The sequence below is a fragment of the Salvelinus alpinus genome, chromosome 9, assembly GCF_045679555.1.
Source record: "Salvelinus alpinus chromosome 9, SLU_Salpinus.1, whole genome shotgun sequence".
Classification (NCBI taxonomy): domain Eukaryota; kingdom Metazoa; phylum Chordata; class Actinopteri; order Salmoniformes; family Salmonidae; genus Salvelinus; species Salvelinus alpinus.
In genome coordinates this window covers 36,268,373-36,288,195 of record NC_092094.1, presented here as the reverse complement: position 1 = coordinate 36,288,195, position 19,823 = coordinate 36,268,373, and the positions used below count along the sequence as shown (strand labels likewise).

The 19,823-nt window shown below is 46.5% G+C and overlaps 1 protein-coding gene across 2 annotated transcripts in view; it reads left to right on the top strand.

Moving 5' to 3' along the window:
* The window catches only part of igf1ra (insulin-like growth factor 1a receptor), a 120,145-nt gene that overhangs the window by 92,976 nt on the left and 7,346 nt on the right, over positions 1-19,823 (top strand). The window contains exons 11-20 of one of the 2 annotated variants that reach the window (XM_071416874.1): positions 6,118-6,389; positions 6,538-6,680; positions 6,769-6,934; positions 7,088-7,190; positions 7,406-7,476; positions 7,579-7,808; positions 8,510-8,614; positions 10,162-10,321; positions 10,548-10,677; positions 11,959-12,093. In XM_071416874.1, coding sequence (XP_071272975.1) covers positions 6,118-6,389; positions 6,538-6,680; positions 6,769-6,934; positions 7,088-7,190; positions 7,406-7,476; positions 7,579-7,808; positions 8,510-8,614; positions 10,162-10,321; positions 10,548-10,677; positions 11,959-12,093 — 1,515 coding nt within the window. Of the gene's footprint in view, positions 1-6,117; positions 6,390-6,537; positions 6,681-6,768; positions 6,935-7,087; positions 7,191-7,405; positions 7,477-7,578; positions 7,809-8,509; positions 8,615-10,140; positions 10,322-10,547; positions 10,678-11,958; positions 12,094-19,823 lie in introns of both variants that reach the window. The other variant, XM_071416873.1, reaches the window with a different exon arrangement.

Below are 19,823 nucleotides of genomic sequence, written 5' to 3'. Positions count from 1 at the left end.
ATACTGTATATGAGCATGAAGTTAAAAAGTATTGGGTCCCCTTCCTCTGGCCTCACTTTTCACTGGCATGAGAGACTGCTGTGTTCAGCTGCTGTGGTAAAAGAGTAGCGTTAAATCACGCTGTTCTGGCTCCAGACAGAGTGTGCAGTCATGTCCCACTCAGGATCCCTCGCACAGCAGAAAAGGTGAGAAAGTAGAAGTGGAGCTGGGGAGGGAGGACACCAGCTGTAGTCAGCACCTGGTTAGATGGTCACGCTTCAGCTTCAGTTCTCTGTCTGGAGTTCATCTGAGGACAGGTCTGCCCTTGCTATACTCTGCCTGGCCCTGGCAGCTCTCTGGCATTCTTGCTGTCTGTCCCCTCTCCTGGGCACACTGGCACACGGGGGGGGTCTACCCATCACCCCTTTCATTCATCTCGGGGGTGACCCAGTCTTCAATGGCAGGCTGTCTTGTGCTGTCTTCCAAGCACTTGTGTTTTATATAAGATGTTCATTAAAGCTGTGCCAGTCCTCAGTGCTGTTGTGTGTATCGTTAATAGTAACTAATACTTTTGGAGAGAGCTGGACCATGGACTTTGCTGGAGCAGTTAAAATGGTCAGAATGGAATGTTGACAGTGGTGTGCGATGGCTACTGTTTTCTTCCCACAGATCTGTCTGTCAGCTGTGTTTTTCCACTCACAGTAAATACTATTTTCCCGTGGGTGCCCGGTCAGTCTCAAGGTCTTTTGTCACCTGCTCATAATATTGTCATACTCACAAGGAATAGTTCTGAGAGGACATTGACATTGGCTTTATACAGTTCCTAAAGGTCTAGATGCTGGAATGTAAAATAAAGCAGAAACAACATTCTCTTGGATTCTTGTGTAAACCCTGCTGGCCGGTACTGTTAGGTGAAGTTAGAAAAGGATCCTTAGGAGGTCACAGTCATTTCAGATAAACTCATCAGTCATTCACTAATTTACCTCTCCTTAAAGACTCAGCTAAGTAAAGATTAACCAACATTACATATTGACTTTATCTTTTCCAAGTGTACTGCAAATACCGCATGAATCTAAATATATTCTGGATTCACTGTCATTTGGTTCAACATATACAGCACATCCCACTACTGTCAGACAGTCCTGTATTCTCCTTAGCCCAGTTAACTGCACTGTGGGCTGACTGTTGAATTCTTTCAGAGACTCAGAGAGAGCCAGTCGTTATGCGTCTCCTAAAATGTGACTCTAGGTAAGGTCTGCTCAGCGTCCCCCGTGTGTTGTGGAGTCCCAGTGGCCTCGCCTTGTAGCATCTGGTGAGCTGCTGCTGCCGCTGCCTACATGTTGTCAGTGGCTCCAGCTAGGGTCCACCTGCAGTCGGCCGGCTCTCCATCATCACACCATCATCCTCCTCATCATCCTCATGATTGTGTATACATCCATCTCCATCACTCCATGAAAGAGGGCAGGTTCTCGTGTTTGCTCTTTTGGGTGAAATTTACCATTTTGATTTTGTGTTTATTGCTTTATTTACCTTATTCTTTATCATATGAAAGCTACCACTATGCATCAAACAGGTGGTTATTATTCTCCCATGACTTTTCCCTGAGCAGTGAATTTGTCCTGTGGATGAGGACATGTAGGCTAACAGAGTCGGTAGGGGTCTGTATGGACAGGCAGGCTGCTGACAGTGTGGGGATGTGTGCTCTCTCTGCACCTCTCTCCCATCCCTCTGACCTCATCACACCACACAGCTCCACAGGGAGCAGACCACTGCAGCTGGACAGACACTGCAACAACAAATAACACCAGGCCACTTCAACATACTGTACTCTACTCTCAGTTGAGTTGTATCCCACTGGAAACTGTCATTTTACTACATGATATGTACTTATGACTACTTCTTATTCCCATTCTGGATTCTTGTAGAGGACCCCACCCTGTCCAGTGAGGTTGGAGGGGATGTTTTTGCTCAGTGTGACTTTGTGTCGATGACGTCATGTGAGCGGTGTATGTAGGCTACAGTATACTGTATGTACAATATTGTGTGATGTAGTGATGGGGGAAGAATTAGATACAGTAGAGTATCGCACCATTGCATACCACAGCATACCACCCTGCATACCACTGTTGGCTTGCTTCTGAAGCTAAGCAGGGTCGGTCCTGGTCAGTCCCTGGATGGGAGACCAGATGCTGCTGGAAGTGGTGTTGGAGGGCCAGTAGGAGGCACTCTTTCCTCTGGTCTAAAAAATATCCCAATGCCCCAGGGCAGTGATTGGGGACACTGCCCTGTGTAGGGTGCCGTCTTTCGGATGGGACGTTAAACGGGTGTCCTGACTCTCTGAGGTCATTAAAGATCCCATGGCACTTATCGTAAGAGTAGGGGTGTTAACCCCGGTGTCCTGGCTAAATTCCCAATCTGGCCCTCAAACCATCATGGTCACCTAATAATCCCCAGTTTATAATTGGCTCATTCATCCCCCTCCTCTCCCCTGTAACTATTCCCCAGGTCGTTGCTGCAAATGAGAACGTGTTCTCAGTCAACTTACCTGGTAAAATAATGGTTAAATAAAATAAAAATTGTTTTTGACGATATTATATCGATTCTATGACTATTGTATTGATTCTCTAAAAATATTGTCTGCACTTGCACCAAAACTCAGGTATTTCTCCTTCTCTAGCTTTTTTTCGCCATCTTCTATTTATACTGAACAAAAATATAAATGCAACATGCAACAATTTAAACAACAATTTACTGAGTTACAGTTCATATAAGGACATCAGTCAATTGAAATAAATAAATTAGGCCCTAATCTATGGATTTCACGACTGCATGAGCACAGCCATGGGTGGACCTGGGAGGGCATAGGCCCACCCACTTGGGAGCCAGGCCCAGCCAATCAGAATACATTTTCCCAACAAAAGGGCTTTATTACAGACAGAATTACATCAGCCGTCTAGGTGGCTGGTCTCAGACGATCTTGCAGGTGAAGAAGCCAGATGTGGAGGTCCTGGGCTGCCGTGGTTACACGTGGTCTGCGGTTGTGAGGCAGCTTGGACGTACTGCCAAGTTCTCTAAGATGGCATTGGAGGGGGCTTATGGTAGAGAAATTAACATTAAATTATCTGGCAACAGCTCTGGTGGACATTCCTGCAGTTAGCATGCCAATTGCACACTCCCTCAAAACTTGAGACATCTGTGGCATTCAAATGTATTTTAATTTTATTTATATAGCCCTTCTTACATCAGCTGATATATCAAAGTGCTGTACAGAAACCCAGCCTAAAACCCCAAACAGCAAGCAATGCAGGTGTAGAAGCACGGTGGCTAGGAAAAACTCCCTAGAAAGGCCAAAACCTAGGAAGAAACCTAGAGAGGAACCAGGCTATGAGGGGTGGCCAGTCCTCTTCTGGCTGTGTCGGGTGGAGAATATAACAGAACATGGCCAAGATGTTCAAATGTTCATAAATGACCAGCAGTGTCAAATAATAATAATCACAGTAGCTGTCGAGGGTGCATCAAGTCAGCACCTCAGGAGTAAATGTCAGTTGGCTTTTCATAGCCGATCATTGAGAGTATCTCTACCGCTCCTGCTGTCTCTAGAGAGTTGAAGACAGCAGGTCTGGGACATGTAGCACGTCCGGTGAACAGGTCAGGGTTCCATAGCCACAGGCAGAACAGTTGAAACTGGAGCAGCAGCACGGCCAGGTGGACTGGGGACAGCAAGGAGTCATCATGCCAGGTTGTCCTGAGGCATGGTCCTAGGGCTCAGGTCCTCCGAGAGAGAGAAAGAAAGAAAGAGAAAGAGAGAATTAGAGAGAGCATACTTAAATTCACACAGGACACCGGATAAGACAGGAGAAATACTCCAGATATAAGAGACTGACCCTAGCCCCCCCGACACATAAACTACTGCAGCATAAATACTGCAGTAGTTTACAGGAGGGGTCAGGAGACACACTGTGGCCCCATCCGATGATACCCCCGGACAGGGCCAAACAGGCAGGATATAACCCCACCCACTTTGCCAAAGCACAGCCCCCACACCACCAGAGGGATATCTTCAACCACCAACTTACCATCCTGAGACAAGGCCGAGTATAGCCCACAAAGATCTCCGCCATGGCACAACCCAAGGGGGGGCACCAACCCAGACAGGAAGATCACGTCAGTGACTCAACCCACTCAAGTGACGCACCCCTCCTAGGGACGGCATGGAAGAGCACCAGTAAGCCAGTGACTCTGTCACTGGGATTCTCTGCCTCTAACCCTATTACATGCCAGCCCCTGTAATAGGGTTAGAGGCAGAGAATCCCAGTGGAGAGAGGGGAACCAACCAGGCAGAGACAGCAAGGGCGGTTCGTTGCTCCAGAGCCTTTCCGTTCACCTTCACACTCCTGGGCCAGACCACACTCAATCATATGACCTACTGAAGAGATGAGTCTTCAGTAAAGACTTAAAGGTTGAGACCGAGTCTGCGTCTCTCACATGGGTAGGCAGACCATTCCATAAAAATGGAGCTCTACAGGAGAAAGTCCTGCCTCCAGCTGTTTGCTTAGAAATTCTAGGGACAATTAGGAGGCCTGCGTCTTGTGACCGTAGCGTACGTGTAGGTATGTACGGCAGGACCAAATCGGAAAGATAGGTAGGAGCAAGCCCATGTAATGCTTTGTAGGTTAGCAGTAAAACCTTGAAATCAGCCCTTGCCTTAACAGGAAGCCAGTGTAGGGAGGCTAGCACTGGAGTAATATGATCAAATTTTGGGGTTCTAGTCAGGATTCTATCAGCCGTATTTAGCACTAACTTAGGTTTATTCAGTGCTTTATCCGGGTAGCCGGAAAGTAGAGCATTGCAGTAGTCTAACCTAGAAGTAACAAAAGCATGGATTAATTTTTCTGCATCATTTTTGGACAAACAGTTTCTGATTTTTGCAATGTTACGTAGATGGAAAAAAGCTGTCCTTAAAACAGTCTTGATATGTTCGTCAAAAGAGAGATCAGGGTCCAGAGTATCGCCGAGGTCCTTCACAGTTTTATTTGTGACGACTGTACAACCATCAAGATTGATTGTCAGATTCAACAGAAGATCTCTTTGTTTCTTGGGACCTAGAACAAGCATCTCTGTTTTGTCTGAGTTTAAAAGTAGAAAGTTTTCAGCCATTCACTTCCTTATGTCTGAAACACAGGCTTCGAGCAAGGGCAATTTTGGGGCTTCACCATGTTTCATTGAAATGTACAGCTGTGTGTCATCCGCATAGCAGTGAAAGTTAATATTATGTTTTCGAATGTCATCCCCAAGAGGTAAAATATATAGTGAAAACAATAGTGGTCCTAAAACGGAACCTTGAGGATTGTGTTGTGTGACAAAACTGTACATTTTAGTGGCCTTTTATTGTTCCCCAGCACAAGGTGCACCTGTGTAACAATCATGCTGTTTAACCAGCTTCTTGATATGCCACACCTGCCAGCTGGATAGATTATCTTGGCAAAGGGGAAATGATCTCTAACAGGGATGTACAAAGAATTCTGCTCAAAATTTGAGATAAATAAGCTTTTTGTGTGTATGGAAAATGTCTGAAAATGTCTGTTGCATTTATATTTTTGTTCAGTATATAAATGGTGAGCCAATATGTTTACAGCACTTTTATTTCCATGACTGATAAACACATGTTTGCTCATGGCTCTTTCTTGTCCCTCTGCAACAGACATGGTAAGCAATATGTTTGGAACATCGAACCGCAATATAATCACAGTATCGAATCACAATACATATAGAATCCTGGGAATTGTGAGAATTGCAATACAATCGCATCGGCACCTAAGTATCGTGATAATATCATATCGTGAGGTCCCTGGCAATTCCCAGCCCTAGTGTGCTGTCTGTAACCGGTGTTCCAGAGTATATTACTGCATGGTTGGCTGACTTCGTATTCCCCTTTCTCCTCTTTAACTGTGCCTCTGCTCCCTTCCAGAGAAGCTGAAAGCCCACACATCTGCTCTCCTCCTCCTCCTCCTCCTCCTCCTCCTCCTCCTCAACCTCTGTCTTTTATCCTTTGTCTTTCTTTGCCACGTTTGTGCCTTTTGTGCTGCAGTCAGTCAGTGGGTCTCTCTCACATTTTTTTGGACCCCCTTTGTTCCTCAGACCCCCAGACCGGCGACGTAGGGATCTATTTGGGGTGGCTAACAGCACCCTGGCACGGGGTGGCAACACCACAGGCCTGGAGGGTAATAGGACAGAAGGAGAGCCCCCTGAGAGGGAGTTCCCCTTCATGGAGGACCGGAGCAAGACAGAGTTTATCGAGATCCCCAACCTGCAGCCCTTCACTGTGTACCGCATCGACATCCATGCATGCAACCAGGAGGTCCGTCGCTGCAGTGCTGGGGCCTTCGTCTTCTCCAGGACCAAACCTGCAGGTGAGGCAGTCACACACAGTCGCTAGAAAAAGGCTTCAACAACAGCAGCCATCTGCATAGATTATTGTTCTAGACTCACTATGCCTTTTTGGACATGGCTAATGAGTAGGAAGCCATCTGATATCCAGTGTCTGTCTCTGTCCATCAGACAAAGCGGATGACATGCCAGGCAGCGTGATCCAGGAGAGGGATGAGAAGGTGGAGGGGTCGGTGCTGCTGAGGTGGCCGGAGCCTGTCAACCCCAATGGCCTCATCCTGATGTATGAGATCAAGTTCCGCCAGGGCACCGAGGTGAGTCTGCATGGACCAGAGGCCTATGGGAGCTCTGCAGGGCCTCAACCCTCAGGTTGACACTGTCTGTGTGTGTGTTTTCTTCCAGCCTGAGAAACACGAGTGTGTGTCACGCCAGCACTACCGTGTTCACAAAGGAACTCGTCTGACCAACCTGGGCTATGGGAACTACTCTGCCCGCGTGCGTGCCACCTCCCTGGCAGGAAACGGGTCCTGGACTGAGCCAGTGTCCTTCTACGTGCCCCCACCCAAACGTATGGAGAACACAAGCATTTCCACATAAATTACCCTCTTCAAAGGACGTTTTATATAGATGATTTTCATGGCCAGAAATTATTTTGATGTGAACATCTTCCTTTTCTCACTGGTCAGATTTGAATAGTTGTTCTGTTTTCATCTGGTTGCAGGGGACTATGACAACGCATTCTATCTGGTCATCATCATCCCCATCATCGTGATAATTCTCATCGCCAGCCTCATCACTGTACTCTTCTTTATCAACAAAAAGAGGTAAGAGAAGCTGAATGATCACTAGAACAAATAATAAAACATTTGACTAATGCAATCTTAATCTGTTTAATGGTATAATAGTGCTATTGTGATAATTTCCTGCCATAGTCAGTTCATAAGATAAGATAAGAGGCTTTTCTGCTGAATGAACAACCCCATTTATCTGTTGCCAAATCTGCCTCCCCTGGCTCACACAGATGTGTTTGTGTCCACAGGAACAGTGACAGGCTGGGGAATGGTGTTCTCTATGCTTCTGTTAACCCTGAGTACTTCAGTGCTGCTGAGAGTAAGAACCCTCTGAAGACCTACTGTCATTTTAATGATGAGATCGTGTCAATGTCTCCTTAGATGATGGCTGTCTCTGACTGTCCTCTCCTCCTGTGTTCAGTGTATGTTCCAGACGAGTGGGAGGTGGCCAGGGAGAAAATCACCATGCACAAGGAGTTGGGCCAGGGTTCCTTCGGCATGGTGTATGAGGGCCTGGCTAAGGGCGTGGTTAAGGACGAGCCTGAGACCCGCGTGGCCATCAAGACAGTCAACGAGTCAGCCAGCATGAGGGAGAGGATCGAGTTCCTCAATGAGGCCTCTGTCATGAAGGAGTTCAACTGTCACCACGTGGTGAGAGAGTCCAAAACACCAGTTAACATCAGGGATATTGGCTCAGAAACATTCGCTTTTAAATGATAAGGTATTGCCTCAATTTCAAAGGTTAAAAGTTAGAAACAAAAGAAAGAGATCCATCAGCTTGGGAGTTATAAGTCACCCCTTCTGATGCATAGGGTCAGAGACACCTAGCTGGCTGTTGAGGTCAGAGGTCAAAGCCAGGGTACACTACCCAAGGAGATGCAGTATAATTCCAGTATAACCTGAGGCCAGCTGTAACTGTGTGATCTGAGACCTCCAAGCTCTATCACAGCCAAATCCTCATTAATTCAGCTAAACGGAAGTGTTAAGGATTTCCCCCCTGGAAAGACTATGTTACAATCTTTTAGCATGTCTGGATGTTTAAAAGTCAAACATTTAATTATTAAGCTCAATTTGAATAATTTAGAGGCAAAGAGGAGTTTTTTTTCTTGCTTTCTTCAAAGCTCCCCAGTAGCTTTAGTTAAGAGGAGCCAGAGTAGTTTCAAAAGCAAGAACATTCCACATCACTTCAGTTAGTTCGATTAATAACACTTAGAAATAATGTTTCTTGCCCAATAATAGCACAGAGATAATGTTTATTGCCCAAAAGCTTCATAAGAAATACTACATCAATGAGAATTGTTTGTACTAATTTCCTCTGATGCCATATCTGTTCTGTGTTCTAATTGGTGTAGGTGCGTCTGCTGGGCGTGGTCTCTCAGGGCCAGCCCACCTTGGTGATAATGGAGCTGATGACCCGTGGAGACCTGAAGAGCCACCTGCGATCACTCCGGAAAGAGGTACGTACATTACCCCTCCTGCTCTTTCTCACATAGTCTCTCACAGAACTCAAGTCTGTGGCCTTGTCCTGAATCTGTCTTGCCTACTACTTAGCAAAACGGCATACTGTGTGTACTATTCATACTACATTCTATTTAGAACATACTGTTGTGTAAAAATTTAAGCAACAAATATCAGCATACTAGACTCACTCATACTGAGAATGCGTTATCTAATGCGCAATTGCGTTGATTGCCATTCGTCCATTTTGGTAGAGCGTCTCACCTTATGTCACTATTAGCTGATTATCAGCTGCTGTCAAACACACGTGGATCTGAAAATACGACTCTCTACCTGTATAATGTGCAGCGAATTATTCTAAATGAAAAGCCCAAATGAGTTTGACATACTGGCATTTAAAGCATACTTATTTTTCAAAATTTCACGTACTATATGTAACGACTCTCCTCTTCGTCTGATGATAAGGAATAGGAATCATCGGACCATAGTAATTTAATTAAATAAACTGAACACTGAATGACAAAAAACAACAAAGAGAGTGAACGACACGAAACAGTCCTGTAAGGTGAAAAAACACAAAACAGGAAACAACTACCCACAAACACAGGTGGGAACAGGCTACCTAAGTATGGTTCTCAATCAGAGACAACGATTGACAGCTGCCTTTGATTGGGAACCATACCAGGCCAAACACATAGAAAAGGACAACATAGAACAAAACATAGAATGCCCACCTCAACTCACGCCCTGACCTAACCAAAATAGAGACATAAAAAGGATCTCTGAGGTCAGGGCGTGACACTATAAAACATATTTTCGCATTCCCAGAATGCCTACAATTTACAATGTAAGTGCAGGTTTTTGGACACGGCCATTGTGTCAGTGCATTAATATGACACACGTACTCACGCACACACAGTCTTATATACCTAACCTTGTGGGGAAACACAATTCAGTTCCATTCAAAATCTTATTTTCCCTAACCCCAACCCTAACCTGTACTCTTACCCTAACCTTAACCCAAAAACCTAACTTTAACCCTAAACCTAACCTTAGCTCATAATCCTGACCCTAAAACTAACCCTCGCTCCTAACCCTAACCCTAACCCTTAACGTAATTCTAACTCTAACTCTAACCTTAACCCCAAACCCCCTAGAAATACCATTTGACCTTGTGGGGACTAACAAAATGTCCCCCCAGTTGGTAGTCCCCACAAAAATAGTTCAACACACACACACACACACACACACACACACACACACACACACACACACACACACACACACACACACACACACACACACACACACACACACACACACACACACACACACACACACACACACACACACACACACACACACACACACGAAAGACATGGAGGGGGAGATATATCCACACCTCTTTCAGTTGGTCTCTCCCATTGTGTGGTGTGCCCTGGACTCCAGGCCAGGCCATGGTTCAGTGCTGCAGACAGGGAGAGGGAGGTTGGAGGGAGAAACTGAATGGCCTGCTTGTGCTCAGGTCTGTGCCTCTCTGCCACAGAACACGTCCAGCCAGGTTCTGCCCCCGCTGAAGAAGATGATCCAGATGGCAGGAGAGATTGCGGACGGCATGGCATACCTCAACGCCAACAAGTTTGTCCACAGAGACCTGGCTGCCAGGAACTGCATGGTGGCGGAGGACTTCACCGTCAAGATCGGAGGTGAGTGCCTCAAAATACAGTGGTACTCATAATCCCCGCTGTAAGTTTAACGCTAAACTCCCTCTGCTGTACTCCAAAGTAAGTATTTTGAGGAATAGCTCGTAAATCTAAATGGACAGAAGAGAAGGAGAGGTGAGGTGATGGATAAGGCCTCATGTGCCTCCTCTTCTCACATTAGTGGGATATTTAGTGGCCATTTAAACCTCTCTTCTCCTCTTCTTCTCAGACTTTGGCATGACGCGAGACATCTACGAGACGGATTACTATCGGAAAGGAGGAAAGGGCCTTCTGCCGGTCCGCTGGATGTCCCCAGAGTCGCTGAAAGATGGCGTGTTCACCACAAATTCTGATGTCTGGTACGAGCTCCCCGCTGTCCTCCCTGACTCATACACACACAGAGTTAGGAGGCCTGCGCAGAACAACAAGTGTACTCTGTATGTGTAATAGAACATTGCATGCCCTAGCTTGGGAAAAAACGGCAGATCACTTCACACACACACAGCCCATGTCCTAACCCACTGGGAACAGACGTCAATTCAACGTCTAATCTGTGTTGGTTCAACGTAATTCCATTGAAACGACGTGGAAACAACATTGATTCAACCAGGGTGTGCTCAGTGGGAAGGAAGTTTGGAGGTTATCTGGATGCCATTATAGTTAGTAGATACAGTAAGTCTTGGCAGTGAAAAATAGTTATTGTTTAGTCATGTACCTTTGTGCTTTCAGGACCATGGAGTGAGTTTAGAACAGCAGATCAAGGCTCCGCCCAGTTCTCTGTCTGGAATGGGCTGCATTAGAGAAATATAGCTGTTTACTAGCTCCTTAGTTTTTGTTTCCCAATCGAAAGTGTCCCACGGGTCTGTCCCTACAAGCACACTTAAACTCCTCCAGATGTTTTCAAATTATGGGTTAGAGTGCCAACAGAAACCCACCTCCACATCCCACTCCCTATCTTCCTCTTTGAAGTCAGGCAGATGAAAAGGAGCATTGTGGGAACCCATTCTGGGCTCTTATGAGATTTACCAGTAGGTGTCTTTATCTAAAAAAGTCTCTTAATGTGGTTTTGTCTTTCAACACTCTCCTGTTTCAGCCAATTAGATACAAGTCAGTGTTGTAATAGGCTTTTTTTAAAGAGTGTTGAGAGCCGTCTTAGATCTCTAGCCAGTGGCCTTGGAGAGCTAACAAATAATAATTGGCAACGATGCACTCTTTGTTTTCTTGTGTCAAGCTTAGGTTTTGGTTTTCTGTTGCAGTTCCTTAGTGGTCTCTGGGTAGTATACTGTCTCATGTTATTAATGAACAACACATGGATAAGGCAAGATGACACAAACATTTACATATGGCAGACATAATGCAGTCTATGTCCTTTTTTGATTAATATATGGAACATGAATTTATGAATAAACTTTTCTTCTGTTCTTTGCACCATCTGCTTTATACTGTGAGGGAGCATTCTTACTCAACCTTGTACTATGCAGCGCCATCATTGTAAAGAGCTTCCAGAGACTAGTTGCATGCCCTGCTGGGCCCTGTGTATGGATGTTTTAGCCTGTATTACCCTGCATGGTTCTACCACAGTTATGCAGCAGCTGATGTGTTGTCTAATAAGCCTGTATCCTCTCGGTCGTCCCCTGCAGGTCGTTTGGGGTGGTGTTGTGGGAGATTGCCACCTTGTCTGAGCAGCCGTACCAGGGCATGTCCAACGAGCAGGTGCTGCGTTTCGTCATGGAAGGAGGACTCCTGGACAAGCCTGACAACTGCCCTGACATGCTGTGAGTCCCATGCTCTTTCTCTCAATGTCAATCTCACTCTTGGGCTGGGTCAGGGGTAGGATAATTTCTCAATTACATTATTAGCCACTCCTTCAAGATGTTATGTTTTTCCTATTTCCTGTTCCACTGTTATGCTTATTCTTTAGGTGCATTTTCAGATATTATTGTCCTTTAGTACCAGCTCACTGTCATTGTTTCCTAGCTAAATCTAAAGATTTACCTCTTGCGAATATTGCCTCTGCTGCTTCTCTTTAAAGGTGAGGGGCCAAATGTGCATACTATATCATGAGATCTGTATGCCAGTGGGGAGCTAAGCGAAGGCCTGACTGGTGACATTTACGTCACGGTTTAAATGGAGCTCAGTGACATCATGGCCCCCATGCTCAGCTGGCGGGACAGGAGCTCCCGCCTCAGCAGTAAGCCGAGGCCCATAGAAGGCATGCCACGGCCTGTGTGTGAAATATTTCCCTCATTCCCCATTAGTGAGGGTACGAGGCAACAGATCAGTGTCTGCTCATCAGCCCTATCCTGTAATAGAGAGAGCGAGAGAGCGAGAGAGAGAGACATACAGACAGAGCCTGAATTTCTAGACTCATTAAGAAATGTCTGTCTGGAAAGTGGGAGAGAACAGCCTCCTTAGCTGTCAGGTGGCTCTTCTGCGTATATGCATTTCTCCTCTCTGCCTCTGATCTCAATGTGAAGGCATTCCCTTTTTTCCTCCACTCTCCATGGCTGACCTCACCTTACAGAGAGGTGAGAGAGGGGCGAGTGTTATGCAGGCACAAAACTCAGGTTTCTATGGCAGCCTCACAGTGGTGTCCTGATTGCAGGAGCGTGTGGGTTGTGTTACACAGGGGCGGGAGGGTGAGGGTTAGGGGGATGGTTTATATGGGAAAAGCTGCTGCTCATTACTACTGTAGTGAGTTAGTGAAGAGTTACATTATAGAGGCCTGTAGAGCCAGTAGGGTTGCAGAGGTGAACATTGCTGTAATCAGAGTCTGGGGAGAGAGGGGTATTTGGTATTTTATTAGGATCCCCATTAGCTGTTGCAAAAGCAGCAGCTACTCTTCCTGGGGTCCACACAAAACATGAAACATGACATAATACAGAACATTAATAGACAAGAACAGCTCAAGGACAGAACTACATCAATACATACAATTTTTTTTTGTTGAGAAAATGCACACGGAGCCTACATATCAATACACACACACAAACTATCTAGGTCAAATAGGGGAGAGGCGCTGTGCCGTGAGGTGTTGCTTTATATGTTTTTTTAAACCAGGTTTGCTGTTCACTTCCATGAGATAGAATGAAGTTCCATGCAGTAATGGCTCTATATATAATACTGTACGCTTTCATGAATTTGTTCTGGATTTGGGGACTGTGAAAAGACCCCTGGTGGGATGTCTGGTGGGGTAAGTGTGTGTGTGTCAGAGCTGTGTATAAGTTGACTATGCAAACAATTGGGGAGTTTCATGTAACGGTCGTTCTCCTCCTCTTCGTCTGAAGAGGAGGAGTAGGGATTGGACCAAAGCGCAGCGTTGAAGGTAGACATAATTTATTAAATGAAAACGACGAAACACGAATAACACTAGAGAAATACAAAACAAATAAACGATGTAGACAGACCTGGACTTGAGAACTTACATATAATGAAGAACGCACGAACAGGTATAGACTACAAACAAACGATACAGTCCCGTGTGGTACGAACATACAGACACAGGAGACAATAGCACATGTGTTTGCAGTGTAGATAAATATTATCTAATACCTCAGTAAACAACCTACCTATATATGGTTCTCAATCAGAGGAAACGTCAAACACCTGCCTCTGATTGAGAACCATACAAGGTCAATTAACAATGACACTTAACATAGAACAAACAACACAGACTGCCCACCCAGCTCACGTCCTGACCCACTAAACACAACTATACAAAAGGAAAACAAGGTCAGGAACGTGACATTACCCCCCCCCCCCCCAAGATGCGGACTCCGGCCGCAAAACTAAACCTCAAGGGGAGGGTTTGGGTGGGCATCTGTCCACGGTGGCGGCTCCGGCTCCGGACGCTGTCCCCACACCACCATAGTCACTCCCCGCTTCCGTATCCTCCTCAAAATGACCACCCTCCAAATTAACCCCACTAGATTAAGGGGCAGCACCGGAATGAGCAGCAACACCGGAATGAGGGGCATCTCCGGAATGAGGGGCATCTCCGGACTGAGGGACGGATCCTGGCTGGCTGGCTCTGGCGGATCCTGGCTGGCTGGCTCTGGCGGATCCTGGCTGGCTGGCTCTGGCGGATCCTGGCTGGCTGGCTCTGGCGGATCCTGGCTGGCTGGCTCTGGCGGATCCTGGCTGGACGGCACTGGCTGATCCTGTCTGGCGGAAGGCTCTGGCTGATCCTGTCTGACGGAAGGCTCTGGCTGATCCTGTCTGGCGGATGGCTCTGGCTGATCCTGTCTGACGGAAGGCTCTGGCTGATCCCGTCTGACGGAAGGCACTGGCTGATCCCGTCTGACGGAAGGCACTGGCTGATCCCGTCTGGCGGAAGGCTCTGGCTGATCCCGTCTGGCGGAAGGCTCTGGCTGATCCCGTCTGGCGTAAGGCTCTAGCGGCTCCCGTCTGGCGGAAGGCTCTAGCGGCTCCTGTCTGGCAGACGGCTCTAGCGGCTCCTGTCTGGCGGACGGCTCTGAAGGCTCAGTACAGACGGGCGGCTTTGCAGGCTCGGGACAGACGGGCGGCTTTGCAGGCTCGGGACAGACGGGCGGCTTTGCAGGCTCGGGACAGACGGGCGGCTTTGCAGGCTCGGGACAGACGGGCGGCTTTGCAGGCTCGGGACAGACGGGCAGCTCTGACGGCTCGGGACAGACGGGCAGCTCTGACGGCTCGGGACAGACGGGCAGCTCTGACGGCTCGGGACAGACGGGCAGCTCTGACGGCTCGGGACAGACGGGCAGCTCTGACGGCTCGGGACAGACGGGCAGCTCTGACGGCTCGGGACAGACGGGCAGCTCTGACGGCGCTTGGCAGACGGGCAGCTCTGGCCGGCTGAGGCGCACTGTATGCCTGGTGCGTGGTGCCGGAACTGGAGGTACCGGGCTGAGGGCACGCATATCAGGGCGAGTACGGGGAGTAGGAACAGTGCGTACAGGACTCTGGAGACGCACAGGAGGCTTGGTGCGTGGTGTAGGCACTGGTGGTAATGGGCTGGGGCAGGGAGGTGGCGCCGGAAATACCGGACCGTGCAGGCGTACTGGCTCCCTTGAGCATTGAGCCTGCCCAACCTTACCTGGTTGTATGCTCCCCGTCGCCCGACCAGTGCGGGGAGGTGGAATAACCCGCACCGGGCTATGTAGGCGAACCGGGGACACCATGCGTAAGGCTGGTGCCATGTAAGCCGGCCCGAGGAGACGCACTGGTGGCCAGATGCGTTGGGCCGGCTTCATGACATCCGGCTCAATCCTCAATCTGGCCCGGCCGATACGAGGAGCTGGTATGTACCGCACCGGGCTCTGAACACGTACAGGAGACACCATGCGCTCTACTGCGTAACACGGTGTCTGCCCGTACTCTCGCTCTCCACGGTAAGTACAGGGAGTAGGCGCAGGTCTCCTACCTGACTTCGCCACACTCCCTTTTAGCCTCCCCCCCAAGACATTTTTGGGGTTTCCTTTCGGGTTTCCAGCCACGTCTCCTTGCTGCCTCCTCATACCACCGCTCCTGGGCTTTAGCTGCCTCCCTCTCTTCAAAAGAGCGGCGATATTCCCCTGTCTGCGTCCAGGGTCCCTTTCCGTCCAGAATCTCCTCCCAAGTCCACGAGTCCTGTTTTTTTGGCCGCTGCTGCTGGTTCCTCTCACGCTGCTTGATCCTTGTTTGGTGGGTGGTTCTGTAACGGTCGTTCTCCTCCTCTTCGTCTGAAGAGGAGGAGTAGGGATTGGACCAAAGCGCAGCGTTGAAGGTAGACATAATTTATTAAATGAAAACGACGAAACACGAATAACACTAGAGAAATACAAAACAAATAAACGATGTAGACAGACCTGGACTTGAGAACTTACATATAACGAAGAACGCACGAACAGGTATAGACTACAAACAAACGATAAAGTCCCGTGTGGTACGAACATACAGACACAGGAGACAATAGCACATGTGTTTGCAGTGTAGATAAATATTATCTAATACCTCAGTGAACAACCTACCTATATATGGTTCTCAATCAGAGGAAACGTCAAACACCTGCCTCTGATTGAGAACCATACAAGGTCAATTAACAATGACACTTAACATAGAACAAACAACACAGACTGCCCACCCAGCTCACGTCCTGACCCACTAAACACAACTATACAAAAGGAAAACAAGGTCAGGAACGTGACATTTCAACACATTGTTTCTTATAAAAAGAAGTGATGCAGTCAGTCTCTCCTCAACTCTTTACCAAGAGAGACTGGCATGCATAGTATTTATATCGGCCCTCTGATTATAATGAAGAGAAAGACGTACTGCTCTGTTCTGGGCCAGGTGCAGCTTAAATAGGTCTTTCCTTGCAGCACTCAACCAAATGAATGGACAATAATCAAGATAAGACAAAACTAGAGACTGCAGGACTTGCGTTTTGGAGTGTGGATTCAAAAAAGCAGAGCATCTCTTTATTACGGACAGACCTCTCCCCATCTTTACAACCATTGAATCTATATGTTTTGACCATGAAAGTTTACAATGCAAATTAACGCCAAGTAATTTAGTCTCCTCAACTTGTTCAACAGCCACAGCATTCATTACCAGATTCAGCTGAGGTCTAGAACTTAGGGAATGATTTGTACCAAATACAATGCTCTTAGTTTTAGATGTTCAGAAAAAGTTTATTACTGGCCACCTATTCCAAAACCCTCTTTAAGGGTTTCAGTGACTTCATTAGCTGTGGTTGCTGATGCATATATAGTTGAAATCATGCCAGTGGAAGGTCATTGGTAAAAATAGGAAAGAGTAGAGGGCCTAGAGAGCTGCCCTGTGGTACACCACACTTTACATGTTTGACATTAGAGAAGCTTCCATTAAAGAACACCATTTTAGTTATATTTGATAGATAGCTCTGAATCCACGATATGGCAGAGGTTGAAAAGCCATACCTCATACGTTTTTTCAACAACAGGTTATGGTCAATAATATCAAAGGCTGCACAGAAATCTAACAGTACAGCTCCCACAATCTTCTTCTTATCAATTAATTTAAACTAATCAGTAATTTGTGTTAGTGCAGTACATGTTGAGTGCCCTTCTCTATAAGAATGCTGAAAGTCTGTTGTTAATTTGTTTACAGAGAAAAGCATTGAATTTGGTCAAATAATTTTTTCTAACAGTTTGATAAGAGCTGGCAGCAAGCTTATAGGTCTGCTGTTAGAACCAGTAAAGGCCGCTTTAGCACTATTGGGTAGCGGAATTACTTTGGCTTCCCTCCAGGCCTGAGGACAAAGACTTTCCTCTAGGCTCAGATTAAAGATATGACAGGAGTGGCTATAGAGTCAGCTACCATCCTCAGTAGCTTTCCATATAAGTTGTCGCTTCCAGGAGGTTTGTCATCATTGATCGATAACAATAATTGTTCCACCTCACCCAGACTAACTTTACAAAATTCAAATTTGCAATGCTTTTCTTTATTTATGTTTTTTTTATGCATGAATATGATGGCTCACTTTTCGTTGTTGGCATTTCCTACCTAAGTTTGCCTACTTTGCCAATAAAGTAATCAGAAAAATTATTGGCAACATCAATGACAGAGAAGACAAGGAGAACATAATAGAGAAAGGGATGAGTCATATTTGAAAGGTTTTACCACGTGTGTATCATATCCTTAATTAGTTAGGAAATTCTGATTTTCAAAGGGCTACTTTCCCTCAAAGCTGAATTATTATGGGCATGAGTGAAAAATGAAATATTTATACTAGATAGACATTTTTGAAATATCTGAACTACTGTTCTATGGTAAAGGATGACTACACATTTGGTCCAATGTTAGGGAGCTGCATGAAAATATATGTTTATTTGAGTGGTGATATTGGGGAACATGTTAATGGTCTACAGCTGAAGATTCCTGTTTACGTTAATGGTCTGGCATAGCATAGGTTGCTCTCTCTAGCTCTACTCTGGCTAGCTTTGTTTTGGTTATTTATAATGTTGTGAACGATGCAACGTTTACATATCATGATGTGAGTGAAATCTGCTAAAAGGTCCTGGAATGTGTTTGTGTGTGATGAGGAGCTGAGTGCTGACAAGCAGAGAGGATATACTGCAGTGTATTCACATCAACGAGTGTTACACACAGCGACAGATGGCTCAGGAAGAATTTGCAGCAGGCCAACGCCAAGCAGACAGGTTACTCTGGAGCGTGGGCTCAGCTCCAAGCATTACAGCCATTTTCATGGGAGGTCTTGGAGCCGGGGTTTAGTTTAGCCATCTGAAAGACAACTTTAAGAGACTAACTGAGAGGGTGAAAAACAACCCATGGCTGGTTAAAACATAGTTTGAAGTTAAGCGTCTGCTTAACTACCCAGAATGCTTTGGTGCAGAGAGGCTAGAATACCCAGCTGTACAGGCTGTTGTGAGATCAGACAGAGAGAGGTGGCTGCTGGGAGATAGAGGGAGATGACTGAGGTGTTTATGAAGGTATTCTGAGGCTTTAGAAGGTATTCTTAGCTTGTTTGTGTATAATTTAAGATGTGGTGTGTGGGGGAGCACCGCACCCAACTGTAATGATTCTCCTTTTATTATGTTGTTTTGACGTTTTCTGTGTTCTGTCGCTGGCCTTCCACAGCATGTTCATTTATGATTTACTGTCTACACTATATATACAAAAGTATGTGGACATGCCTTCAAATTAGTGGATTTGGCTATTTCAGTCACACCCATTGCTGACAGGTGTATAGGATCGAGCACACAGCCATGTAATCTCCATCGACAAACATTGGCAGTAGAATGGCCTTACTGAAGAGCTCAGTGAATTTCATTGTGGCACCGTCATAAGATGCCACCTTTCCAACAAGTCAGTTCATCAAATTTCTGCGCTGCTAGAGCTGCCCTGGTCAACTGTAAGTGCTGTTATTGTGAAGTGGAAGCATCCAGGAGCAACAACGGCTCAGCTGCGAAGTGGTAGGCAACAAGCTCAAAGAACGGTACCGCCGAGTCCTGAAGCACATATAGCGTAAAAATCGTCTGTCCTCAGTTGCAACACTCACGACCAAGTTCCAAACTGCCTCTGGAAGCAACTTCAGCACAATAACTGTTAGTCGGGAGCTTCATTAAATGGGTTACCATTGCCGAGCAGCCGCACACAAGCCTAAGATCATGATTCGCAATGCCAAGCGTCTGCTTGAGTGGTGTAAAGTTTGCCGCCATTGGTCTCTGAAGCAGTGGAAATGCCTTCTCTGCAGTGATGAATTACTCTTCACCATCTGGCAGTCCGATGGACAAATCTTTGTTTGGCGGATGCCAGGAGAATGTTACCTGCCCGAATGCATAGTGCCAACAGTAACGTTTGGTGGAGGAGGAATAATGGTGTGGGGCTGTTTTCCATGGTTCGGGCTAGGCCCCTTAGTTCCAGTGAAGGGAAATCTTAATGCTACAGCATACAATGACATTCTAGACAATTTTGTGCTTCCAACTATGTGGCCACGGTTTGGCGAAGTCCCGTTCCTATTTCAGCATGACAATGCCCCCATGCA